At 38.6% G+C, this 27,469-nt stretch overlaps 2 protein-coding genes across 4 annotated transcripts; one reads left to right on the top strand and one right to left on the bottom strand.

The window, feature by feature from the left end:
• Positions 1–5,970: 5,970 nt before the first annotated feature.
• Positions 5,971–27,352, bottom strand: LOC102783627 (cytochrome P450 4F3-like). 3 transcript variants are annotated; one of them, XM_087835981.1, is made up of 15 exons: positions 25,063–25,180; positions 20,134–20,401; positions 19,847–19,991; positions 19,715–19,768; positions 19,503–19,630; positions 17,252–17,373; positions 17,010–17,156; positions 16,806–16,917; positions 16,311–16,377; positions 13,588–13,717; positions 13,361–13,494; positions 12,105–12,169; positions 11,942–12,024; positions 11,665–11,865; positions 5,971–6,532 (listed from the first exon to the last, which is right to left on the bottom strand). In XM_087835981.1, the coding sequence occupies exons 2-15, from the start codon at positions 20,323–20,325 to the stop codon at positions 6,520–6,522; spliced, it is 1,593 nt and encodes a 530-aa protein (XP_087692107.1). In that variant the 5' UTR covers positions 20,326–20,401; positions 25,063–25,180; the 3' UTR covers positions 5,971–6,519. The 3 variants fall into 3 exon arrangements, with proteins under 3 accessions (XP_087692107.1, XP_087692108.1, XP_087692106.1); XM_087835982.1 differs by lacking the exons at positions 5,971–6,532; positions 25,063–25,180 and adding an exon at positions 27,288–27,352 and having other exon boundaries at positions 8,190–11,865; XM_087835980.1 differs by lacking the exon at positions 5,971–6,532 and having other exon boundaries at positions 8,190–11,865.
• LOC148096506 (uncharacterized) lies at positions 6,771–7,549 on the top strand. The gene has a single exon (XM_087836645.1). It carries the CDS (start codon positions 6,854–6,856, stop codon positions 7,547–7,549), a length of 696 nt encoding a protein of 231 aa, XP_087692771.1. The 5' UTR covers positions 6,771–6,853.
• Positions 27,353–27,469: the final 117 nt, after the last annotated feature.

The following is a 27,469-nucleotide window of genomic DNA, read 5'->3' as shown; positions in this document are numbered from 1 at the left end:
CGGTCCTGGGGTGACATCTGTAGCTGCAGGAACATAGCGGAGGGTCTCCGTATGTGTGGGGGACCAAACGATTTTGCCATTTTTTGCAGTCGATTCCGAAGCTGCTTCCTCCATCTCCCCTTCGCTCTCAGCGTCAGATGTTTCTTCATGGGAACTGGACTCCAGCTGCTCTAGTTCCACAGAATTATCCGTTTCCTCTCCAGAATCCTCGGAGGAGGATGAGGAGCTATCCTGGCACTCAGAGTCCAGGACCATTTCCAACACTTCATCTGTGCTATAATTAGGGATGCACCAATACCGATACTGGTATCGGGTATCGGGGCCAATACTGTAAAATGTGAGTGTACTCATACTCGTAAAAGTTAACCGATACCATGAACCGATACCAACTTATTTCATTAATCAGAGGGTGGCTTGTCATTTCTGTTGTAGTTTTTTAGATTGGCCACTAGGGGGCCAATTATTATTTTATTTATTATTTATTTAATAATTATTATTTTGTTTGTTTGTTTACAATATGGACACTCTGCAATAATTTAAAAGTTTAATTTATTCTCAAACCTAATTTGTATTTATTTGATTCCAAACAGAAGTGTTTATTTATTATTCTGAAAGCTCGAGACAGTGCCAATAGTTCAGTGATATTTTGTTAAATTACAATGTGGAGACTCTGCAATAATTTAACAGAAGTGCTTATTTTTCACTTGAAATTTCTTTGTGGTCATTTTTATTAAGATTTTATTTTTTATCGACAGGGAATATAATAAAACCTGTCTTCCAACTAATTGTATTTGTGTGTGTGTGTGTGTGGTAGAAGTATCATTTTTTGTACTCTGTATCGGCAAGTACTCAGATCCAAGTATCGGTATCGTATCGGTTTGAAAAAATTGGTATCGTTGCATCCCTAGCTATAATATCTTGCCATCCTGAAAATGACTACTCCCGCTCTACTGCTCATTCTTATAACCTCTGCTGCATTGCACCTGCATAAACAATTTGAGCCCGCAGACAAAATAAAGTCTAATTTGGTTTTGGCCCCTGCTTTTATGTTTACTTTGTTTATATTGCAGCGTGGCCTTCTCAGAGAGGAAAGACTTTTGAAGTTAGACACAGACACACTTATTTTTCTCTTTCTTTTTTAATTTTTTTAGGCATAAAGACCTTTATTTTACATTTTTTAAACATACACACCATTGTCTAACACTGTTAGTGACACAGAATTATCATTTATTTGAGCAGAAAGTCTATGGAATAAATACGGGATTTACTCCATTTCCTTCACTTGCCCAAAAGTGAAAAAAATAAAATAAAAATAAAATCATATAATAATAATTTGGGGATGAAAAATAGCGTTTATAATGGTTGTCAATGGGGCACAAAACGGTCCCCAGGATGATGAGTGTGAGGATTTTTGCTGCTCAGCCATTTAGGCTGATTTAAGAAATTCACACTGAAATTTTAAAATTTAAAAAAAATCCTTTGGCAAGTTTGGTTATATTCCACTGAACACAGTGGAAATGGCTTGAATTTAAAACAAGAAAGTGGCACAAAAAGGTCCCAGTATGAGGTGAGGGTTAACCTTTATTAGTCCCACAAGTGGGAAATTTGTTTTGTCACAGCAGGAAGTGGACAGTGTAAAAGTTATACAGCAAAAATTAGAATACAATACGAATAATATACAGTACACAACTGTACAGAATAGAATAAAATAAAATACTATATACAGTAGAATTAAATAGAATAAAATATGCAACAGGATAAAAATAGAATGCAAATTCTGTAAACAACAGAGTAAAAATACAACTTTGTCAGAAAAGAGTATTGCACTTACTGTTATTGCACATGTGTGGATGTGTGTGTTTGATCAGTTGGAGTCTTTGTTGTGGAGTCTGACAGCAGTGGGGAGGAAAGACCTGCGAAATCTCTCCGTCCCACACCGTGGGTGCAGCAGCCACTGAAGGAGCTGCTCAGTGCTGTCAGAGTCTCCTGCTTGGGGTGGGAGATGTTGTCCAACAGGGATGACAGCTTAGCCTCCATTCTCCTGTCACTCACCACCTCCACTGGGTCCAGAGGGCAGAACAGAACAGAGCTGGCCCTTCGGATCAGCCTGTTCAGCCTCTTCCTGTCCCCGGCAGAGATGCTGCCACCCCAGCAGACCACACCGTAAAAGATAGCTGAGGCCACCACAGAGTCATAGAAGATCTTCAGGAGTAGGCCCATCACTCCAAAAGTCAGCACGTCAGCATTTCATTTTTATTATCTTATCTTATCTTATTACAGAATGTGTGGTTTTATACTGCAATTGAAGAGAGATTAAAAAATACGGTTTCAGTGGAATTGGAAAAAGGCATTTTTGTCCACAAAGGTGTCGAGAGGGAGCATCTGGCATATGTAAACAATAATAATGCGGTCAAATCAGTTTTGTTGCTGATCTTTGATGTCCAATACTCTAATGACCACGAATGTCGCATCCCCAAACTATTTATTATATGGAAAATATTTAGTTTATATATTTACAACTTTTATTAGATAAAGTCATTTTAGTAGACTGTTTTCTATCAGTCGCTGAACTTTAGTAGCAAATGTCAGTAATAAAACCACTTATTTTAGTGACAAAGAGCACAGTATCTATTAAGACGATTGTTATTTCAGCGAAATATTTGTTGTTTAAAGACTTCACTGACAGAAATGTCTGTCAAAACAGGCTGATGTCTTGATAAATCGAGCAGATATTTGAAATTTACACAGCTACATTCTCGCCTGAAAATATCTTAAAAGTTTATTTTGTGAACCAGAAAGAATAATATTAAAACTAAATAGCTGCCATTGTTGAAAGCTGGAATTGGCTGTGCCACGGTATGAATTCTGGGATAGGTCGGGCCACAAAGGATACACCCGACCCATCTTTCAAATTCACGGAAATGAATGACGAATTTGTCGCATTCGGAGAAGCCTTCGAATTGGGACAGCCTTCATTGGCTGGCTGTGACATAATTGGCCTTCCAATGTGGCCTCCAAAGGATAATGTGTATTATCTGTAACATATCAGGCTGATGAAACCGTGAAGAACAGTTTAAGTCTGTTGTGGTAAATGTTGTTACAGCGTGTATAAATAGCCCGTGTTTGTGGCAGACTGTTGCTTATGGCCATACCACCCTGAACACGTCTGTTCTCAGAAGGCTTGGTCAGTACTTGGATAGGAGACTGCCTGGGATTATAATGCTGTAAGCTTTGTCACTTCTGACTGCCTTGCTAAAAAATTTAACAAATTATCAAATTAATTCCCATAATCTTGTTTACAACTCCCTACCAACCTAAACATGACTGAACACATCACATAGGGTTGAGCCTGGTTATTACTCTGATGAGAGTACCAGGTGCTGTAAGTTTTATAAACTACGTAGGTGTTTCTGTTAATACACGTTTTATTTTTACTTTGCTGTTGCCAAATTCTAACCTAACCATCACAGCACAGTCATAAGAACACAAACATGCAGTCCTGTGGAAAACTACATGCACCCCATGATTCAGCAGCACCACCAGCAACAGCAATAATGTGAACAAACTATTTCCGTATGTTTCAGTTTGTAAACAGAGTGGACCTACACAATGATGTGACAGTGTTGCCTCAGGTTGTGACTTTGACTGGGCCATTGCAACACTTTTGTTGTTTTCTTTTCTAGTCATTTCCAGCCTGTTGCATGACCCAAACTCACATTTGACTCTAGAATTACTTTGGTATACAGAGGAGCTCATGGTTGGCTCGATGACTGCAAGGTGCCCAGGTCCTGTGGTTGCAAAACAAGCCCAAAACATCACCCCTCCACCACCATGCTTGACATGAGGCATAAAGGAGAACATGACAGAACAAACAAGCCAGTCATTATTCAGTCTTTTTGTTTATTGTACTGTCATGAACTTTAACATTTTACATGCTAACAGTGGCCTCAGAGTTTGAAATGCAGCTGTTGTTGTTGTTTCTTTTTTGCTTTTTCTCTGAAACTTGTGTGGTCTACCGATGTGGTGAATTTGCTGGGATTTCCATTCACTAGAAGACTGCAGCATTGTGTTAACACACACCTGAATGCTCCAGACCAGCAAACTGCCCAATTCTCTCCTTTTATAGATTTGCTGAAGTGTATTTGATTAGAACTGAGCTGTTCCTTACCTGTTAAATTGCTGTGCTGTGGAAACACTGGATTTATTGAATTGTTCAAGTTTTTCCATTTTCTGTCATTTTCTCCATTTTATTTGGTAACATAGCAGAATCTTCACTGTGGTGTCTTTCTCTGTGTATGTCTTTTAACACAGTTTGAAAAAACAACATCGCCTCGTCTCCATCCCAGGTGTCTTCCTCTCGCTCCCGGACGCTCGCTTATCTTCTGGAACATCAGGCACACATTCTGCAACAAACTGTTCTTTTGCAGGCACAATTTTGCAGTCACAAGCAAAATATTCACAACATTATTTAATAGTACAAAACTCATATTTACTAAAAATGCATGTCTTCCATTAGAGAGCATCTTCTGATGACATCCCTTCTCCAATGTTTGTTTTTCTCTTGTTTTGTATAAATTCCTCTTGAGTGTATATATTTTGACTGTTTGTTATTTATTCCTGCTGTCTCACTATTTATATTTTATTCCTGCACAGTCGCTGTGGAGCACCCATAATTTTGTGGTACATGTACAATGACAATAATGAGCTATTCTATTCTATAAATATTCCAATAGTGGAAAACAGTGTGTGAGAGCTAATTCAAATTGAGACTCTCCGCAAAGACGTGCTTTCACTGCATCACACTATAGCTGATGTGAAGGTGGTGTGAATACCACAAACTACCTGCAACCTGTTTTTTTTTCTCACCACAAGCATAGGAGAGCCCCGGAGTGGGATCAGCCAGCAGCCCCCAGCAAGGGCCCTACAGAGCCAGAGGGCCCAGGTCCCACCAAGCAGCTGCTGGAAGTGAGCAGTACACACCTGAGAACCAGTTGCAGACACTAGCCACTGGCAAGGAGTGTGGCAGGGAGAAAGAGAACATCTCAGGCTTCCCCAGGTGGAGGATGTTCTAAGAGTGGTGGAGGCTAAGACCTGACCTGAGACACAGTCAAACAGACACAAACATGCATTCCCACCCTTATTCACACATATACAAATACTCTCACACTCGCCCAACATGGAAACAGAAATGGATGCAGTGCACACACTCACACTCCCCATACATAAACCAAAACCCCACAGAGGCAATCCAGCCCCAGAGCCAGGAGATGGTTCCCTTTACTCTGAGGTGGAGACAAGCAGACAGTCCCAGTCTCTGCAGCAGCAGAGCAGCAACCAGTTTATTAAAGTGCAATTCGAAAAAGGTTTTTGAAATGAAGACTTAAAAAACATTTTAAAAATCAGTTTATTAAATTGGAATTCAAAAATGAATTTACAAATGCAGATTTTATTCTACAATTCATTAATTAAGCACAGGATTTTTTATTTTGATGCGCGTGGCTCTTGTGGTCCTCCATGGGGGGGGCAACTTCACTCACATGTTTATTATTCATTATGTGTTTACAGCACCCCCTGTGGTTGCTCCAAGTAATGCATTTTAGAAACGGCTTTATTTAGAAAAAACTTTATTGAACAGGAAATCGGCTCAGTTGAGCAAAGCAAGTGAGCAAAAAGAAGGGAAACATATCAGCATGCAGTTTATGGTGTCTTTTTGGTTAAAATACTGTCTACATCTTCTGTTTATGGTTGTATCGCCAGTATGTACTTAAAGTATAAGTTCTTACTTTGTTTTTGTGCAATATGTTGCCCGCTAATGCAGTCCCAACCCCCTGATCTTGGTTCAGGGGGTTTTGGATGTTCATCTGTAACTGGAAGGTTGCCGGTTAAATCCGCCCGCTCTCTCTGTCCTGGTTGTTGTGTTCTTGGGAAAAACACTTTACCCTACTGGTGATGGCCAGAGGGGCCGGGATAGCATCGAGAGTACAAGTTTACGCAATTAGACATATGACATATGCTATGTAGCAGCAATGTGGTATATAAATGCATATTATGCTGCACACATGTATATCATGACTGTACTGTTTGTCTTGTTTTGAGTTTCACTCTTTTGAATGTCAGTTAACTTGTTGACAATGTCCATCAGTCTTCAGAGTGGTGATATAAGAAAGGTGTTAACGCCCCTGCATCACACATGCACTGATAAAGTCTTTCCTTTCATTAAATGTGTCAAAAACAATGTTTTTCAATGTGAGTGTCAAGATTTCACTTCTAATGTGAATGTTTGAAAACTCAAAATCAAACAGCTAATTAGTGTCTGAGAGGTGCCATCAGTGTAAGATTTGCTTATTTTTGTGTTTGAGCTATATTACATAAGAATATTATATTCACTAGCTGGGACCACATCCTCAGTTACGATGTACGATGGTGGTTTAGGGAGCATATATTGACTGAAGAGTGAAAGGGGCGTGGATGAGGTGTGGTCCTGCTCCTGAAATTTAGACAAAAACTCCACTTGTTGGATCATTCCTCTGATCATTGGATCCTAGTTCAATACAGAATCACCCTGGAGATGATTCCACTCCGACGTCACTTCCGGTTTGCCATTTGTTTGAAAGTTGTGTTTTGATTGTGTCCTGTGGATTTTTGAATTTTTGCCCATCAATTTCTGGAGCAAAGACTACTCAAATTGTTGGAACTTTTGGTACAACCCTGTCTGGATTACGACTTTGATACAGGATATTGGACTGGACTAACGGAGTTAACGAGGTACTTGCAGGCTAGCCAACACGTTACCAGGCTAACAGCTGACTGAGGAATCAGCTGACTGAACCTGCTACCAGGGTAACCAGATAAAATGGGGCCGAAGAGGACACCGACAGCTGGAGAAGTCGAGGACATTAAAAAGTCTCTTGACTTCATAATGGAGGAAATTTCTACTATCAGGTTGCAGCAGAAAAATATCATTGAAATTGTGGAGGAGGTAAAGCTCCTCCACATCCAAAATGCCGAAAAAAATAAAAAGATTGCATACCTGGAAAGTAAGGTCGCTGACCTGGAACAATACTCCAGGATAAACGACGTTATTATCACCGGGCTCCATATTAAACCCCGGTCATACGCTCAGGCGGTGACCGCTGACAGCAATGAGGAACCTGGAGAGCTTGACATTAGCTACACGGAACAACAGGTGGCTGCTTTCCTGCGGTCCAAAGGGATTGCCCTGGACTGTAACTCTGTCGAAGCATGCCACCCTCTTCCCAGGAGGAACGGCAACATACCGGCTATTATATTAAGGTTTGTAAATCGAAAGCACAAGATTACACTGCTGAAACAAGGAAGAAAATTAAAAGGATCTAATGTCTTTATCAATGAACATCTAACCAAACACAACGCTGAAATAGCCAAAAAAGCGCGACACCTTAAGAAGCTGGGAAAAATCCAAAGCACTTGGACGACAAACTGTAAAATATTCATTAAACTAAACGGATCACCAGAGGAAGCCAAAGTTCTGACCATTAAAAATATGGCGGATCTCGAAAAATATCAGTGAGCAACACAATCTGGACGCCAAACAAGGTAACAGACAACCACACACTCACTTATGACACACACTGGAAGGAAGAACTCAGATACATCTGGAAGAAACAGCTGCATCAGTCAGACAGTTGCAGAATATGATCAATTGGAACTGAAAACATTTAACTATATGGATCACAATACACAGGACTTGGAATATGAAATAGATCCAGACAACAACTTCTTCTCATCTAACAATAACAATTGCTGCTACTATACAAATAAAGACTACAATCAGAGGATTAAAACTGAGAATAAATTATCAATTATCCACTTTAACTGTAGAAGTCTCTATGCTAATTTTAATCATATCAAAGAATATCTTAACCAGTTTTCACATCCATTTAGTGTCATTGCCTTATCAGAAACTTGGATCAATATGGAAAAAGGAACAGACTTTGAACTGGAGGGTTATGAATTCACATTTATAACGAGGCGAAACAAAGGAGGAGGAGGAGTGGCCTTGTATGTGGACAAATCCTTGAAATTTAATGTGGTGGAAAAGATGACGATGGTGATTGATAATGTACTAGAATGTATTACAGTTGAAATTTGTAAAGAAAAAAGTAAAAATGTAATCATTAGCTGTTTATACAGAGCTCCAGGTAGTAGTATTGAGACATTTAAAGACTGGATAGAAGAAACATTTATTGAATTAGCTCACAAAAAAGTTTTCATTTGTGGAGACTTCAATGTTGATTTGCTAAACCCAAATAAACATATAACCACTGAGGAATTTATAAACACAATGCACTGTATGAACCTATTCCCTAAAATTACTAGACCTACCAGGATTACATCACATTGTGCAACTCTCATAGACAACATTTTTACAAATGACATTGAAAATAAGACTGTAAGTGGACTCCTGATTAACGATATAAGTGACCATCTTCCAATTTTTACAATCTATGATAGGAATTACAAGATCAATAAAATGGACAGTAAAAAACAGTACAGACGAGTAAGAACAGAAGAAAGAATGAATGCATTTAAAAAAGATTTATTGGAAGAGAACTGGGGTGAAGTATATCAGGAACAGGACGTTAATAGTGCTTATAATGATTTCCTTAGAATATTTACATTACTGTACAATACCAACTGTCCAATAAAGCAATATAGTAGGAAACATAAATATATGGACTGTCCATGGATAACAAAAGGTCTGCAAAATGCATGTATAAAGAAAAATGCTCTATATAGAGAGTTCTTAAGAACGAGAACTAAAGATGCTGAAATCAGATACAAAAGATATAAAAATAGGTTAACTAATATACTTAGATTTAGTAAAAAGGAATACTATATGAAGCAATTAGATATAAATAGAAATAATAATAAAAGATTATGGGAAATCCTGAACAGTGTTATAAAACGTGGGGCTGGACAAAAGAACTATCCCAAGTATTTCATTTGTAATGACCATGAAGAATACAATATGGATGTTGTGGCAAATAGTCTCAATGAATTCTTTGTAACTGCTGGACCAAATTTAGCAAGAACAATCACTCATCCTGGGAAAGCACAGGAAAAACCGGATACACTGATAGACAGAAATCCATATTCTATGTTTCTCACAGACGTTGATGAAAATGAAGTTTTTGAAATTGTCAAAAAATGTAAAAATCAGAAATCTTTGGATTGTAATGATATTGATATGATAGTGGTTAAAAGAGTCATTGAGGCTATTATAAAACCATTTACATACATCTGTAATTTATCATTTCAAACTGGTCGATTTCCAGACAGAATGAAAATAGCAAAAGTTATACCTCTATACAAATCTGGAAACAAACACCATTTCACAAACTACAGGCCGGTCTGTCTCTTTACTACCTCAATTCTCAAAAGTTCTTGAAAAACTGTTTAAAAACCGACTGGAAAAATTTACAGATAAACATAAACTACTCACTGAGAGTCAGTACGGATTCAGATCAAGCAGATCAACATCATTGGCACTATTAGATTCAATAGAATACATCACAAATTCCATAGACAAAAAGCAATATGTGGCTGGGTTATTCATAGACTTGACAAAGGCATTTGACACTATAGATCATGATATATTAATAAGAAAACTGGAACGTTATGGTGTCAGAGGGGTAGTTTTAGATTGGGTCCGGAGTTATTTAAGTGACAGAAAGCAGTTTGTGGAAATAAATGGTGGTTGTTCCTTATGTATGGACATTGCTTGTGGTGTACCCCAAGGGTCAGTTTTGGGTCCAAAATTCTTCAACTTGTACATTAACGACATCTGTAAAGTGTCCAATGTATTAAAAATGGTTCTCTTTGCTGACGATACAAACATTTTTTGCTCTGGTGATGATCTGCAGAATTTATTGGAGGATATGACTAATGAAATAAGTAAAGTGAAGTTCTGGCTTGATAAAAATAAATTATCATTAAATTTGAATAAATCTAAACTTATGTTATTTGGAAATAGTAGTTTAAATACAAATGCAAAGATTCAAATAAATGGTGTTGATATTGAAAGAGTCAGTGAAAATAAATTTCTGGGGGTAATAATAGATGAAAAACTGGAGAGCTCACGTAAGATATATTCATTCCAAAGTATCACGTAGCATTGCAATACTAAACAAGGCAAAACAGGTATTCGACAGAACATCACTTTATATTCTATGCTGTTCACTGGTTTCACCATACTTAAGCTATTGTGCAAAGGTCTGGGGCAATAACTATAAAACCACATTAAATTCACTTTTTACTCTTCAAAAAAAAGCAATTCGAATCATCCACAATGCAGGTTATAGGGAACATACAAACTCACTATTTTTGCAGTCTGAAATATTGAAAATTGACGATGTAGTGAAATTCCAAACAGCATGATAGGTTTGTAGCTTAAACCTATTCGCTGGAACGTTGAAGACAATATAATTACACAGCAAAGCAAGACCCAAAGTAGGCAAAGTTCTTCATGTTACTCATGCATGAGGGAGACCTGCCTGGAGCCAAGTGTCGTTGCACCACTTGACCCCCGTCAGACTCTCAGCCAGGTTCCCCATAGCACTCCTTTTATTATGGTTACATGAATATGCATAGGGTCATTAACATATAACATCTTACATAGGTAAACATCTGAACAAAGAATACTGTGTGTGTGTGTGTGTGTGTGTGTGTGTGTGTGTGTGTGTGGGGTCAGAGTGTGACCCCATAAACGACTTCCCTAAACCTACTGGTCTGGAAAGTCCAGCAGTTCATCTAAACAAAAGGCACTCAGACTAAAACAGATATAGCCACGTTTATCCTACCATAAAACAATAAAACAAGGTACGACCTCTTCCCATGCTCCCAGGATGTAGGTGTGGATTCCAGAACACTCTGGAATGCGCACCAAGCCTTTGCAGACTATTAAGGATCACACATCCTATCACTACACAATTAATTATACACCTCTAAGCATATATAAGTAGATATTTCTAAGCATAAATGACAATCAACAATACAAAACCTAACACAGCACAAATTCTATTCAAAGCAAAAAATAAAGAACTGCCAGGTAATATTCAGAGTATGTTTTTTTTGAAAGAAGGAAGTTATAATTTAAGGGGTTTTTGTAACTTCAAAACAATGAAGGTACGTAAGACAAGAAAAGGCTTTTGTGTTTCTGTTCATGGAGTGAAACTATGGAACAGTCTGAATATGGAATTAAAGCAATGTCCAAACATAAAACTGTTCAAAAAGAGTTATAAAAATATGATCTTCTCGAACTATAAAGAAAAGGAAAATATTGAAATTAAGTGAATGTCTCTATTTAAAAAAAAAACAAAAAAAAAAACCCAACTCATGATGTGATATTATAGTATATAGTATATCAGAAATCTGTTCACTGTTTTTATTACAAATTATATCAGTAAGGAAGCTGACTAAATATTAACTGATAATTTATGGCAAAGGGGTGGGATTAAATAAGTGTTTACTTCTTCCCACTCCCTTTCAACATGTAAATTAATAATTTTTTTTGTATGTAATTTGTACAGTATTTTTTTTTCTTTCTTATTTTCTTTTCTAAATGTACTTGTATATTGTTCACATGTTGAAATAAATTACTAATCAATCAATCAATCAATCAATTGTTTGTTCAGTTTGGGTGTGTTCAGAGGCTCCAGCTGCAGCCACAGGCCTCCCTCTGCACGCAGGACGATTTGGGGGAGACGGCGAACTCTGCTGCTCCCGAGTTCAGGGTTCACCCCTGGGGTCAGTCGAAACCTGAGAAGGGTCAGGGCCACTACAACTTGAAGCTCTGTCATGGCGAATTTCTGACCAATGCAGTTCCTGTAAAGAGATACTTGTTATATTTTAACCAGTCCATTTCCTAGTTGTACTATTTGGATTAAGGCTAAAACTGAACCTGGGGCCTGAGGAGAAGGGGATGAAGGCATGAGAAGCGTGGCTCATTTTGTTGCCTGGGTCAAATCGATGGGGATCAAACTCCTGGTTAGAGAGCAAATGGGAAAGGTTAAACACACAAGAGGTTTGTAGCAGAAATGTAGATTATGTTACCAAGTACTTACATGTGGGTTTGTCCAAACAATAGGGTTGTGGTGTGTTCCATAAATGCTGACCTGGCAGACTGTACCTGTTTCACAAGAAGAAGTGGAAGTTTCCCTTTTCAGCATCAATCTTTATTGGTCACCAACTGTTGGTGTGATCCTTTAACATACGGTCTCACAAATGAAGCATTTAATAAAGTTTAGTATGATTCATGACTAGGGATGGGTACCGGCATCCGGTGTCATGATGGCACCGGTTCTGACAAAAACGGTAGTAACCAGACTGAAAAGCAGCGCACATTTCGGTGCTTTATTTTTCCTGAGCTGTGATACACTTTAGATTCTAGCCAATCGTTTTATGTTTCCGAGGATAGTAGGCGGGGCCAGGTACATACGTTCTTTTAGAGCAGAGCTACAGATTAAAAACGCCCAAGACGAAGCGGTCAAAGTCTGGCTGTACTTCACAGCAAAAGATACAAACTCAGCAGCTGCAACAAGTGCTTTAAGCTGATACTGTGATACTGTCAAAGGAGGTAACACCTCAAATCTGATGAAACACCTGGCGACACATAGCGTTTTGTTAAAAGCCGAGAAATGCGCCGTATTTGATAGCTTGCTGCGAGACCTCACACCGAGCACATCTACTGCGGGTGTGGTGCCTGTTATCGACCCGGAGTTAGCAACATCCCCCAAAAACCCGAAGAGGAGAGTCCTGGCCCCTAGCCCTGCCAGTGTAGCAGAAATGATGAGGATGATGATGCAGCAGCAGCCGTTCTTCTCTGCGTGAGTAGCTTAATGTTGTTCGTGTGTAATTTACGTTGAGTAGGCTAACCACGTTATTACATTAATGCATGTAAGGTGAACTAGCAAACATCATCATAGCTACATGCGGCTGTCTTCTTGTTTGATGGCAGATACTCCCTTCACCCTGGCCAAAAAGGCTAAAATGACCAAAGAAAAAGTGGAAAACAGTTAAACATGAGAGGTTTTTGGACAAAGTTTGTGTTTTTTCCATTGTTTAAGCTGCTTCCAGCCAAGAGTGATACCATATATGCCCCATAGCTGCAGAAAAGGCTAACATTGTTATCTTTTTACAAAAAACCAGCCGAACATGAGAGGTTTTTGGACAAAGTTTGTGTTCTCCATTCTTTAAGCACCGGCACCGTTTCAAAAGTACCGGTATCGGATAAAACCTAAACGATACCCATCCCTAGTTATGACAAGACACAGCTCTTTAACCTCTAAAATCTATTTAGAAAGAGAGCTTTGACTCTGACCCGCTGGGACTGTTCGATTTCCTGGCAGCACCATGTCCTGGGCGTAACTCCGTAATACAGCCTGCACAGGAGAGTGCAGTCTGAGGCTCTCTTTGATGCACATGGTGGTGAAGGGAAGGTTGGACAGATCCTCCCTTAAGATCAAGTCATGTCAGTGCACTGAGATAATATTCATATATAAACATTTGAAACTGCTAATAATGTTGTTGGCATTTGTATTTTCTGACCACTGGATTTCTTGTCCATCTCGTCCCTCCATCAGGTCCATCACTTCCTGTCTGCATTTCTCCTGATGGTGTTCATGGCGTGCTAAATTATACAGCGTCCAGCAGATGGCACTGGCTGTTGTGTCGTGACCTGCAGAAGAAGAAGAAGGAAGATTTGCAAACTGTTAAAACATTTGAAGGACAACAAACTATGCGCTCTAAAGACACATACTCATCCTAGTGTATAGCAGCAGCCGTTAACATTATAGTTTGTCATTTTTACATCTGACCACAAAAGTTGGTGTCAGAGTAGCGTTTCAAGGGCGTAGATTTGGTTTTGGTGGGGACGGATGATTCAACCACTGAACCCTGCCCTGTTTCTTTTTTTCACCCTTTTTGTCTTTGCTTCTTGATAAAAAAGGAGAAATATGTTACCTGGGGTTTCAAAATATGACTTTGTGGTTATAAAGGTGGGGGTGATTGCAGCGGCTCGAGTTATTCTCAGTGTATGGAACGAACCATCTCCTCCAGAATATAATAGGTGGAAGGAAAATATTCTGAAAATGGTGTCGTATGAAAAATTCTTGGCGAGGATTAATGATGATAGGGAGGGTTTTGACAAATCATGGGGACGTGTTTTTGGCTGAGATGGTTGGAATTTATTTGGCAATTATCTTTAGTTAAACTTTATGCTTGCTGCGTTGTATGTTTGTTTAGGCACTCAGTAATGGAATAACTTAAGAATTTGATTTTATTGTCCTTTTTTTTTGCGGGTGTACCGATAGTTACTAAGTATTGAAAATAGACCCAAAATACAAAGGTGAATTAACCATGGGATTGGAAGCTGTCTTTTCTTTTTTCTTTTCTGTTGTTGTTTTGTTTGTTGTTTTGTTTATGTTTTCATGTGGTTAAATGTTAAAAACAAATAAAAAAAGAGGAGAAATATACTTGCCTACATATGATATTCTACGTGCTTTTAAACCATTTAAAATTACAATTCATAGTTTTATATGTGAATTATATAATGTTAAATTACTGTTAAACAAATGACTGACTAAGTATTTTAGGCTTTAGTTTACTTCAGCCATAATCCATATAAATCAGGTATCATACAAAAATAAAAATAGAGTCATGACAATAAAAGAATATGACTTTAAGAACTTAACAACATTACTTCAGTTATAGTACACCAACATCTGTTGTATTTTGGCACTAAGGGAACACTGAATGACCTGCTGGGTTTTGTCCATAAAACTACTCATCTCAGATTACCACAAAGTAAAAGATCTCTCAGCAGAATTATGCAACAGTTTAGGCACTATTGCCCCGATCAAGTCAGTGAGCTGAGATTTTCTATTCTCAACATGAGCTACTGTTACAGCAACAGACATGGACTACATGTCCCACACAACAACTCAATGTCCACTATGTGAAGCAGCCAAACACATGCCTGCTCCTCTCGTTAACTGAGATAAACTGCTGCCATATTTGTTTTCCATCTATACTGTCCAGTCTCTCCTGGTGGACATACAGCAGCATTGTTTAATCTCATTTGAGTCATTGTTAACCGTAGCCATCTTTTTAGTCTTCTGAGAGCACTGAAGCTTCTTTCAGCCTCAGTACCTGCGTTTTATCCTCAGATTAAAATTATTATTCTGTGCTTGATGGGCCTCACCTTTGACCCTGGCTCTTCCCCTCTGACTGCACTAGGACATATTGCCACCTGATAAAATAACACATTGATTCGTGCCATATAAAAAGTGAGACAATTCAGATTCTTTGTCAAATATACACTAATGAATCAATTTACATCAGCAGCCTGACAACTGTCATGATAATAAATACTAGTTAATCTATAGCACCAAATCATCAGTCAGTCACCTGTGACCTCTTCACCTCTGAGCTACAACATGGCAGAGCTGCCTCTGTCACCTGATCAATAACAGTGAGACATTCACATACATGCAGTCACACATGTGCTTCAAATACAGTCATGAACCATCAAGTCATCATCCAGTTTCACCTGTGATCTTGTGTCACCATTACTCTCTGAGCTTTGTGTTGGTTGGAAAATTTGCACAATCATGACTACCTCATGATATTTTGTCTCAAAAATTAACCCTATGAATATGTCAGCACCATTAGGATGAAATCATTGTGTCACCAACATTTTAACATTAGACATATAATTTTAACAGCCTCTGTAAACTAATATCCTGGCTGCTCGAGGCCGTTTTCTCTGACAGTTTCAATCAAAATTAGAAATGCTGCTCTGAGACTGAGAGAACTAATAGTGCTGCTGTTGTGCAGTTAGTTTACAAAACACATTATTCATGGTTACATACAGTTTTAGACTGATGTGGGCCAAAGCCTAGCATAGCCTGTAACGTTATTATGACACATTTTATGAGTTAATTTGGCTTTAAGTGACTTACAGGTTTCTTTGAAAAATACTTTCTTATATCCAGCTTCTTCCTCTTTGCTGCCGTCCTCCTCTCCTCCTCGCAGCAGGTTTGCCGCTGCTAAAACTAAACAGAGCTCCCTGAAAGGCTCAGCCAATCACATTGGCCATATTTGTCACATGAATGTAATTTAACTCTTTCTGCACCGCTGGGTGAATGAGACGCTGACAGATCGTTTTTTTTTTCTATCGGGTTTGTTTTTCTTTACTCGAGGAGATCAAATTATCGGTGGGGACACGTCCCTTCCGTCCACGCCAAATCTACGCCCTTGTAGCGTCTCACCTGCAAACATGAAGGTGTTGGCTTCAGCTTGTATCTCCTCATCCGTTAGGCCTTGTCCATCTTCGTCCTTCAACACAGACATCAGTAACACCGATAAAGTCCCAAAAATGCAATAAGTTTTAGATGTTCTCCTTCACTTCACTTTTTAAATCTACCTTTAACTATTTACTCTGAGACCAACTTCAATTTAGCCCCTACACCATTTCGCTAAGGTTGCATGTATGTTTGATATGAACATACGTGTCATGTTCATGTCATGACTGTGGACTTTACTTGGAGTGGGATATAAAGCTGTGTAATGCTAAATAGGCACTAATACAGGCTTATTCAATACACTGTGAAAGTGGATGTCTTATGTCTTATATAAGCAAAACTAAACATATCAGTTCCATGTGATCATTTCAGAACTGATCAAATTAACAGCTCTGGAAGTGGACTATCATCCCTTCTTGTTTATTTTCTTACTACTACTATGATGCTCCTCCTCTGTCCTACCCTTGTCAGCAGCAGAATGTCCACGAAATCTTTCCTCCTCTGTGACGTCGGGGCAACTCCACATTGTGCTTTCAGAATGGCACGTCGCTTCTGAACCACATCTCTGCTGAATCTGCGAACCAGAATACAGCAGACTAAAATTAATGATCCCTGCAGCTTCCTACATAACTTGGCTACACAAATATCAGAAGGTCAGAGCATTACCTGTGTACAATATTTAAGGTTTGTTTGAACAGTTTCCCCTGCTGAGTCTTCCAGTAAATCCAGTCCCAATGATGTAACATGTTGTGTTGCCGCTGTCCTACCAGGTCACAGAGCTGCACTATGGCTGACACGTACTCACTGGGAGACCTGGGGGGACAATTTTCTTAGGAACACCACGACAAAAAAACAAAACAAAACAAACCAAACAGAAGATATCAGTTAAAGTAAGTGGCTGTTCTCACTCCTGACAGTTGCTGTCGTAGCTGAAGGCACATTTCAGTAAACTGTCCAGAGTCATCAGACTGACGTGGTCAAACATTTCTAGATTCGTTTTGCCTTCTGCCACAAGTCGGCACCACTTGTCCTGAAAACAGAAACAAGAAGCAACTTCAAGCAGCTGAACTCTGGTTTAGATAGATAGATAGAAATGTGGGAGGAGAAAGGGATGATAAAACTATAATTCTACAAATCTTACAGGCACATTTAGTTTAAAAGAGCTTTTTTTTGGCATAATTGAAAACTAATTCATAATAATTGACATTTAGCAGTAGTTTGTAAGCTATATTTGGGTGTTTAGAACGTTTATCAGATTCTTTATTTCAGAATTCTCAGGAATCTGGAATATTGTAACAGACTTCTATTGATGTTTTAAAATAGATTTTCTCCTTCGCACTGTCATAAAATGCTTGCTCGTAGGAAGTTGGTTGATTGTTGGAGTTTTCTTCAAGTCCGTATGTCACGGCTGGGTCAGTTGTTTTCTCTCTTCCTTCTAGCATCTTAAAGTCAAGCCATGCTGGTACTATCCTACTCCTTTGGGGTGGCGTTCCATGGTTTCCCGCGCTTTAGCCACCACACCTGTTGACCATCTGACTCATCTAAAGGTTATGCGCTATAGCCTGTCAGTATGCTGGTCAATAGTTGCATTCTACCTGGATCGTCCTGCATTAACCACCTGCTTGCTCACCCTGCCATGGCTGCCACCTTGTGGACACAACCAGCATGCAAACACTTCCTCTGGAAAACTCTCCCTCATACTCCAAGGCACGATCTGATATCCTCGTGTTGGTGTTGTTCCCAGATCATCATACTAAAGGTTGTTCCAGGATCAACATTGCAAGTGACCAATCAGAATGTTGTGATGTCATACTTTTGCGACTTCGGGAAAAACCGGCGTAAAACAAAAAACTGTACTTAAGCTGCGAGAAACCGCCTTTGTCCGCCGATCAACGGACCCTAACCCTGACCCTGACCCTTTAATAAACGCTAAGCAGAACTGATATTGTCCTTGCAACATTGGAATTTCATAAATGCACGAATGGGTTGGTAAGCAAAAGAATAACGTCACAATAATGTGATTGGTCACTTGCAATGTTGAACCTGGAACAACATTTTCATGATGATCTGGGAACAACACCAACACGAGGATATCAGATCATCCTACTCCAAGTGAGCAGTACATTCACTAGTGGCAAAACTACGCTATCTGAAAACTCAAACACTGGGCAGAAATAAACTCATCCTCCAAACCTGGAAGAAACTCCTCTGTTGTTTTCCCAGACTCACCTCTACTTTTTCTCCTGGTGTGAAAAACTCTATAAAATCTTTATCCGCTTCTTTGTTGGCCTGTATTTGGATGTTGTACTTTTGCTTAAACGGCCCTCACAGCCTTGACACTGCAAGATGTTTATGTTACAGCAGGTTTTATAGGCTACGAAGACCTGTCCACATTTCCTTTCACAATACCACTAAAGTAATTAAAAAAAACACAAACAAGTTTGTGTGGGCAGCACGGTGGAACGGTGGTTAGCACTGTTGCCGCACAGCAAGAAGGTCCTGAGTTCAATTCCAACATCAGGCCGGGGTCTTTCTGTGTGGAGTTTGCATGTTCTCCCCGTGTTTGCGTGGGTTCCCTCCGGGTACTCCGGCTTCCTCCCACCGTCCAAAGACATGCAGCTTGTGGGGATAGGTTAATTGGATAATCCAAATTGCCACTAGGTGTGAATGTGCGAATGAATGTGAGTGTGAATGGTTGTCTGTCCCTATGTGTTAGCCCTGCGACAGACTGGCGACCTGTCAAGGGTGTACCCTGCCTCTCGCCCTATGACAGCTGGGATAGGCTCCAGCGCCCCCCGCGACCCTGAAAAAGGATAAGCGGAAGCGAATGGATGGACAAACAAGTTCCTGTTTTTACACAATCTGCTATTAAAAAAAATAAATTAAAACAATCCACATTGGGAAAAAAGAAATGATACAACAGCCCATGCATCCCTGACTTCCAACATCAAGTGCCTTGATAAAGCTGTTTTTGTTGAATGACACTAGAAATCAACCTAGATGAACCTACAGAGAAAACTAAAAAGCTCATTTTCCTCATGGTTGTACCACTTTTACCAAAAAGCAACAAATCAAACTGGATCAAATGTTTGTCTAAATGGTTACTTGAAACAAAAATCGTCATGGAAGCAGTTCTGTGCATGGCTGTGTGAGTCTTACATGCATGATTTTAGACGAGGAGTTAAATATGGTAACGTAGCTCTTCAAAATATCAAAATGAAAAGCTGGAGTCAGCAGTCGTCTTTTGCGAGACCACACCTCGCCATTACTGATCAGCACACTGCGTCCTGAGACAAAAGAGAAGCAGAGTTAGTGGAACATCCTGTAAACTATGTAATCACAGATGAGAAAAACAGAGATATCTGACTCACCCAGCCAAGGCTGTAGGTGGTTATAAATGAGCCCATTTTTCACCGTCATGCTGGCTGAAGGAAGTAGATGATGGATAACGTAAGAGAAGAACAACAACTATTGAAATGTGGTCTGTTTGTGTTTTACCCTACCAGGTGCCATGAACAGAGGTTTGATATAGTCAGGGTGGAAGAGTCTGACCAGGTGATAGAAAGGACCGAGGACCCAGTAGCAGGAGTGTTTGTATGTCTGCACCAGGTCATCCAATAGCTGGAAACCTTCTTCTCTGCCCTGTATCTATCATGTTTTATCACAAAACAAGACCTTAAGATCAGTAATGTATTGTGTCGCAACAGAAAGTACATGAACCCTACAGCTTTTATGATGTAGAGATGATAAATAAGTAAATATAAAACTAGATGGTGCCTGTGTATCGTACCTGCCCCAGATGGCCCAACAGCCATGAGTTTGCCGGGGGTTTGCTGAAGCATGACAGCCTGTGAGAGTACCAGACTCTCCTCACAGTCAAAACTGCAACCGCAGCAACCAGTCCAGTACTGAATATGTACATTAGTGAACAGAGACATGTCCAGCTGAGGACCGGAGAGAGGACACTGTGCAGGAGAGCCATCGCTGAGAGAGAAATTAATATTCAGAAGTCCTCTGATCCTGCTATGTGGTTGAGGAAACTGCTCCAACCCTCAATTCTGATTCGACAAGGGGAAAAACAAATTACCGACATTTTTCAAAAAGACGCAGTCTCCCTGTCAAATATTGGTCAGGCCTGATATTGGTCATATATGGAATGCAAAACATGCCAGTTTGATTATAGTGATACAGTGTGTTAGTAATGCACTTATAATAAACATAATAATGTATCAGTTAAAATAGATACTTTTATACAGAATAATGTTAAAGTAAAAGGTAGCTGCACAGTTACAGTTTTGAATGTGATTGTTGTTACAACCATACAGAAGATTCTTTAAACATAGTTAATTTGTACAGTGGCCCCTAGAGACAAAGCATGTACAAACTCCAAAACACTTACAAAATCCAAAACACATGCAAACTCCAAAACACGTGCAAAATCCAAAACACGTGCAAAATCCAAAACACGTGCAAACTCCAAAACACGTGCAAAATCCAAAACACGTGCAAACCCCAAAACACGTGCAAAATCCAAAACACGTGCAAAATCCAAAACACGTGCAAAATCCAAAACACGTGCAAAATCCAAAACACGTGCAAACTCCAAAACACGTGCAAAATCCAAAACACGTGCAAAATCCAAAACACATGCAAACTCCAAAACACGTACAAAATCCAAAACACGTGCAAACTCCAAAACACGTACAAAATTCAAAACACGTGCAAAATTCAAAACACGTGCAAAATCCAAAACACGTGCAAAATCCAAAACACGTGCAAAATTCAAAACACGTGCAAAATCCAAAACACAACGGAAGTGCTCCAGGACACTAGGGGCATTGTTGAGCTTTTGTTACCTAGTGACTACACAAGCCAGGAAGTACCAATGACCGGATTTGGGCTGTATCCCAATTCAGGGTCTGCAGCCTTAAAAGCCGCATTTTAAGGCAGATTACGTCACAGCGACACGACGAAGGCTGTCCTAATTCAAAGGCTGCTCGAAATGCGGCCCTCAAATGCGTCCTTAATTTCCCTGAATTTTAAGGTTGGGTCGGTGTAGCCTTCATGGCCCAACATATCCCAGACTTCATAGTGCACGCTTCGTGGTCCCATATATCCCACAATTCATAGTGCGGCGGTGGGTGTGGATAATTTTGTCGCAAAATACGGCAGAAGAGTGAACTGTCAAAAGTAAGCACTGAATATGACGACAGACAGACAGACAGACAGACAGACACACACACACACACACACACACACACACACACACACACATACATACATACATACTAGGGGTGCAACGATACACAAAATTCACGGTTCGGTTTGATACACCTATCAAACACCTATCATAGCTAAATAATAATTTATTGAATGATGATACATTTTGTAGTATAGTGGAAAAAACGGCAGAACAGATATTCGGGGATACCAATATGAATCACACACTAAAATGGGAATTTTTTCAAATTCAAGGTAAGGGAAGCAGCAATAAGGCGAAGCAAAGAAATTAAAAAAAGAAATGACACTAAAGAAATCAGTATTATGAATGAATTAAACATATTAATGAAGAAAGATGCTCTATCAGATGATGAAGAAATTAAATTGAAAAGACTAAAGGAAGAAATAGATAATGCATATATTAACATGGCTAAAGGGGCTTTTATAAGGTCCAAAGCAAAATGGCTAGAACTAGGTGAAAGAAATTCTAGTTACTTTTTTGCTCTTGAGAAACGAAACCAAAGAAGAAACAATATATCTACTCATAAGATTGATAATAACATAACCACTAATTATTTAGATATCTCAAAACATGTTGGTTCATTCTACAAAGATATATACAAATCAAATTGTAATATCAATGATTGTGATAGATTTATTGAGTCAGTTAAAAATTTTGCACCAACTATCTCAGAAAACTTCAAAACTAATTGTGAACGTCCCATAACAAAATCAGACATTTCAGAGGCAATTCAAACAATGAAAAAGGGCAAATCTCCAGGTAATGATGGTTTGTCAGTGGAATTTTATTTACAGTTCTGGGATATCATTGTTGATCCTTTATTAGAATTGTTTAAGGAATGCCTTGATGGAAAAGAAATGTCCACAAGCATGAAACAGGGTATTATAACTTTAATTCCTAAACCTGATAAAGATCTTCTTGTTATAGAAAATTGGAGACCTATCACGCTTTTGAACATAGATTATAAGATTATCTCATTGATCTATGCCAAAAGATTAAAGAAAAATCTTGATGAGATCATAGCTGAAACGCAAACCGGATTTATGACCAACCGCCATATCAGTTCAAACATAAGGCTTATTTTTGACCTATTAGACTACTCTGACAATATAGATGATGATTCCCTTATTGTGTTTCTTGATTTTTATAAAGCTTTCGATACGGTAGAACGTTATTTCTTATTTAAAGCACTCAAAACCTTTGGTTTTGGTCCAAACTTTGTGTCAACTATCGAAATGTTTTATAAAAATATTGACAGTTGTGTTATACTATATCCAAATACTACTAAAAGATTTCCAGTCATGAGATCTGTTCGCCAAGGTTGCCCAATTTCACCCTTTTTATTTCTGATTGTGGCTGAACTACTTTCATTACACATTTTAAATAGCCCAGTCATTAAAGGTTTATCTATTTTTGGTAAAGAAATCAGAGTGACTCAACTAGCAGATGACACCGTTTTATTCTTAAAAAACAAAGATCAGATTGAAAATGCTATTTTATTAATAAATGATTTCTCAATTGCCTCTGGATTAAAACTAAATAAATCTAAATGTGAAATTTTATGTTTGTACCAATCAAATGTCAAATCCTTGTACCATATTCCTGTCAAAAACTGTGTTAGATACCTTGGTATTCATGTCTGTAAGAATGACAGAGCGTCAACAACTCAACTTTTCTCCCAGGATGGAAAAAACTAAAACTATACTGAACTTATGGCTCCAAAGAGACCTATCAATTTTTGGTAGAATCCTTCTGACTAAAGCTGAAGGTGTTTCCAGATTTGTGTATCCAGCCCTTTCCCTTAATGTGTATGATTCCACATGTAAAAATATTAATAACTTATTTGTTAACTTTGTATGGAAGAATAAGCACCATCATCTAAAAAAATCATTGCTTTGTGGACCTAAAGACAAAGGTGGTTTTGGCCTTCTGGACTTCATGGACCTGAACTATACATTTAAGGTGAAATGGCTAAAAGAATGCTTAAAATCTCCTGGATCATTATGGCATTTCATTCCACATAACATTTTTAGAAATGTTGGAGGTTTACAGTTCCTATTGTCTTGCAATTACAGTATATCAAAGTTACCAGTTAAATTGACTGCATTTTATCAACAGGCATTGTTGGCTTGGAAATTATGTTATTCGCATAACTTTTCTCCACATAGATCTATTATCTGGAATAACAAATGTATTACTAAGAGGAACAAGTCACTGTATTTGCAGAATTGGATTGATAAAAATATAATCTATTTAAAAGACTTATTTGACTCTGAAGGCCAGCTACTTAGTTACTATGACTTTATTACAGAAAAAACATTCCCTATCAAATTTAAAGATTTTAGCTCTGTAATAAAGTCCGTTCCCAGCGGACTGACTGAGTTGATGAAAAGCTACAAAAAACAGAACACACCACATGCATCCGTTAACACTCTTTATATAAATGGTATTGATTTCTTAAACAAGAAATGCACCAATAAACATATTAGAGAATGTTTGTATAATGCGAAGAAAATAACTCCAAGAGGGAAGTTTTTTTGGAACTCTATTTTTGATAATATCAACTGGGATAAAGCGTGGCTTGTTCCTTTTAGATTTTGTATTACAAACAAAGTTAGAGAATTACATTTGAAAATATTACATAACATATATCCATCCAACACGCATATTTCAAGATTCTGTGACATTGATAGAAAATGTACCTTTTGTAAAACTGAACTTGAAAGTGTTACTCATTTGTTTTATGGCTGTTCATATAGTGCTACATTTTGGAGAGAGCTTGAAAATAATATACTGTGCAAGACAACATACGAAATCAAAATTGAAGGGAAGAACATTATCACTTATTTTGAAACTAAACAAAAATAAATATGTGCCATTGTCAATCTTTACATCTTATTAGGGAAATTCCATATACATAAATGTAAATTTCAAAACTCAACCCCATCATTTAATTTGTTTTTGATTGAAATTGAATATTACTTAAACTCTCTTAAATTAACTTCCAATAAAAAAGGTTTGTCATTGATTGAAATTCATTCAGAAATGTTTAATGAATGAGCTGTCACAACTTGTTATGAAGTCAGTCACATTCCCCCCCCCCCCCCTTTTTTTTTTTCTTTCTTTTTTTTTCTTTCCTTTAGTTATTTATCCTTCTTATTTCATTGTACTATATATTGTTACTCTTATTTGCCTTGTATGTGTACTGTACAAACTGAACTGGAATGACTGACTGTTCACTTTATAATTTCAATAAAGTTAAAACAAAAAAAAACAAAAAAAAAACATACAGACAGCAACTACGCGTAGTGCGTGTACTTCAAGGGTGCAGAGCAGACCCTGAATTGGGACACAGCCAGAGGCTGCTGCGCAGTAAACGGCGGTAACATTCGGTAAACAAAGTGTGCGCCAAGGATTTAAACAAGGGAGGATAATGGCCGCAACAAAGAACAAACACGATAAAACACAGAAACTTACAGTCTAATGGACGCACACCGCTAACAGCATTAGAAGGAACGAAAATCCACACGGTGAGTAAAACTCTACTGACTCTTCCCACCCGCAGCTCCGACCGAACTCTCTGCGTCGACGTGTGCGTAATGATGAGGTAGAATTGTGACTTCTGATTGGTGAAGAGAATGTGTTGCCTCACCGCTCATTGGCTAAACGGCAGCAGTATGCTGATTTCTTTACTCCGCAGATGTGGCTCCGTTCGTGAGTTCTGCCGACGGGCTGGCCTTTTGTACAATCGTTAAAGCGTCACTTCAGTAATGTTGACTCATGTTTTTAATAATGACTTTAAAACACTAAACAGTAATTTCTGTGGTTTATTTTAAGTTTACAGAATATAACATGTGGTAAGACGATGAGTTTTACTTCTCACAGGCCGTGTTATGTGTATCTGTTTATCATGTATGCTACTTTGCTCTGTGGACTGTAAAATGTTTCATTGTGTTCATAAAATAAACCAGGCTTTCACTGTCTGCATCTTTTACTGTTTTTCTGCTTTTGTTCACTCCAAGTTTGACAAAACCCACAGATATCCAGAGTTAACTCGCTAACAATATGGAGCAGTCTCAGTGTGTTTAGCTGCTTTTTCCCTAAACACAACTGAGAGAAACACCTGTAGTCTGTAGTAGTAGAGATAAAAGAGTAGGATGTAAAGAAGAAAGGTGGAAAGCCTTTGGAGACTCTGTTGGACATGTGCTCCGGGATGCCAGGGGACGTGTTGAGCTCTTGTTACCTAGTGGCTACAAAAGCCAGGAAGTGCCAACAATCGGATTGGGTGTGTGGTAGTAACAGGTAAATGAAGTTGTTTTTTTTTTTAATTATTTGAATATATATATATATATATATATATATATATATATATATACACGAGCTAAGATCCTGCTAAGCAATACGATAAGCTAGAGAAATACCAAGGGCTCAGAGAAGAGCTCGAGAGGATGTGGAGGGTGAAGGTAACGGTGGTCCCCGTGGTAATCGGAGCACTAGGTGCGGTGACTCCCAAGCTAGGCGAGTGGCTCCAGCAGATCCCGGGAATAACATCGGAGATCTCTGTCCAGAAGAGCGCTGTCCTGGGAACAGCTAAGATACTGCAGGACCCTCAAGCTCCCAGGCCTCTGGTAGAGGACCCGAGCTTGAAGGATAAACCGCCCGCAGGGGCGTGCTGGGTGTTAGTTTATATATATATATATATATATATATATGAGTGTTTGTGTATTAATACAAAAACAATAGACATATGAATTCGATTGTGTAATTTAAGTGATCTAGTAGCTCTGTTTTGGAAGTTCAGTTAACGCTAGAAATGTGTTTTGGAGTTTGTACGTGTTTCGTCTCTAGGGGCCCCCATAAATATTTATATATAAACATACATAAAGAAAACCACTTTTTTTACATTACTAATTCCTTTTGTGAATAATTTTATATTGTTGTTGATAATTAATTAATTAAAGCAACAAAACAACCTGAAGAGCCAGTTCGGAGCCGAAAGAGCCGGATCTCTAAAAAGAGCCGGAAATCCCATCACTAATTCAGGTAGTTTATCAGTTGCTGTTCCAGATGACCTACTTGTACCTGAACCACTGCAGGTTAACCAACCAACCGTCTGTATGGATCTCATTTATAGTCATAGTAATCCAAGGAGCTGGGAAAGAAAAGGGACTGGACTTCTTCTATTTTCTTGAAGATGTTTCACCTCTCATTGGAGAAGCTTCTTCAGTTGTGAGACCAAATGGTGTAGTGTCCCAGATATTTAAGCCTTAATGGGAGTTGTCCCTTAAGAGGGCAGTTAACCCACTATTACCCACCCCTGATATTACCACCTCATAACAAATGTTTAAAAATCAAAGCATCATCAGAGCTCAACAGAAAAACAACAGAACAAACAGAAAAACAGCTCAACAGAAAAACAAATTAATTGTTAAACCATGAGAGTATTCTGCAGCAAATGCTGTTTGTATAAATTCACTGTAGTACTTTTCTCACAGCAGCTCTTATTAATATTAGTGCAAACACAGCTGTAACATATATGAAAACAATATTGAAATAAGACTCGCAATATTGGGAGTGAAGGAGTGCTTCACAGACACAGTTTCATCCACTCTCCAATAACCTGCACTCTTTACATTGAGAACAAACAAACATTAACCTGGCTTCACTTTATTTTTACACTGTTTGAAAATCAAATCATTTACCTGTACAGCAGAAAAGAGAGCTTCAGCTCGTTTTGACCCCGTCTGCTTCTCCTCCTGTTCTTTTTTCTTTTGTCAGTGATTTATATACTGAAGTCCACTAAAGAGCTCGCGCCAGTGGGCGGGGAGATGCACAGTGTGTGCAGTCAGGTCCCCCACTTACAAAGGTCTTCAACAAAACAAAC

The sequence above is a fragment of the Neolamprologus brichardi genome, chromosome 23, assembly GCF_056152115.1.
Source record: "Neolamprologus brichardi isolate AB-2024 chromosome 23, ASM5615211v1, whole genome shotgun sequence".
Taxonomy (NCBI): Eukaryota; Metazoa; Chordata; class Actinopteri; order Cichliformes; family Cichlidae; genus Neolamprologus; species Neolamprologus brichardi.
The sequence above is the reverse complement of the archived record's forward strand: the minus strand, read 5'-3'. Positions and strand labels throughout refer to the sequence as shown.

What these genes read in the sequence shown, in the direction of transcription:
- LOC148096506 (XM_087836645.1), top strand. Translation starts at nt 6,854, where the DNA reads ATGGGGCCGAAGAGGACACCGACAGCTGGAGAAGTCGAGGACATTAAA.
- LOC102783627 (XM_087835982.1), bottom strand. Translation starts at nt 20,325, where the DNA reads ATGGCTCTCCTGCACAGTGTCCTCTCTCCGGTCCTCAGCTGGACATGT. An exon ending in ACCTCTGTTCATGGCACCTG is followed by an intron (nt 19,769 to 19,846) that starts GTAGGGTAAAAC and finishes TACTTCCTTCAG; the next exon opens with CCAGCATGACGGTGAAAAAT. An exon ending in GATGGACAAGAAATCCAGTG is followed by an intron (nt 13,495 to 13,587) that starts GTCAGAAAATAC and finishes CTTGATCTTAAG; the next exon opens with GGAGGATCTGTCCAACCTTC.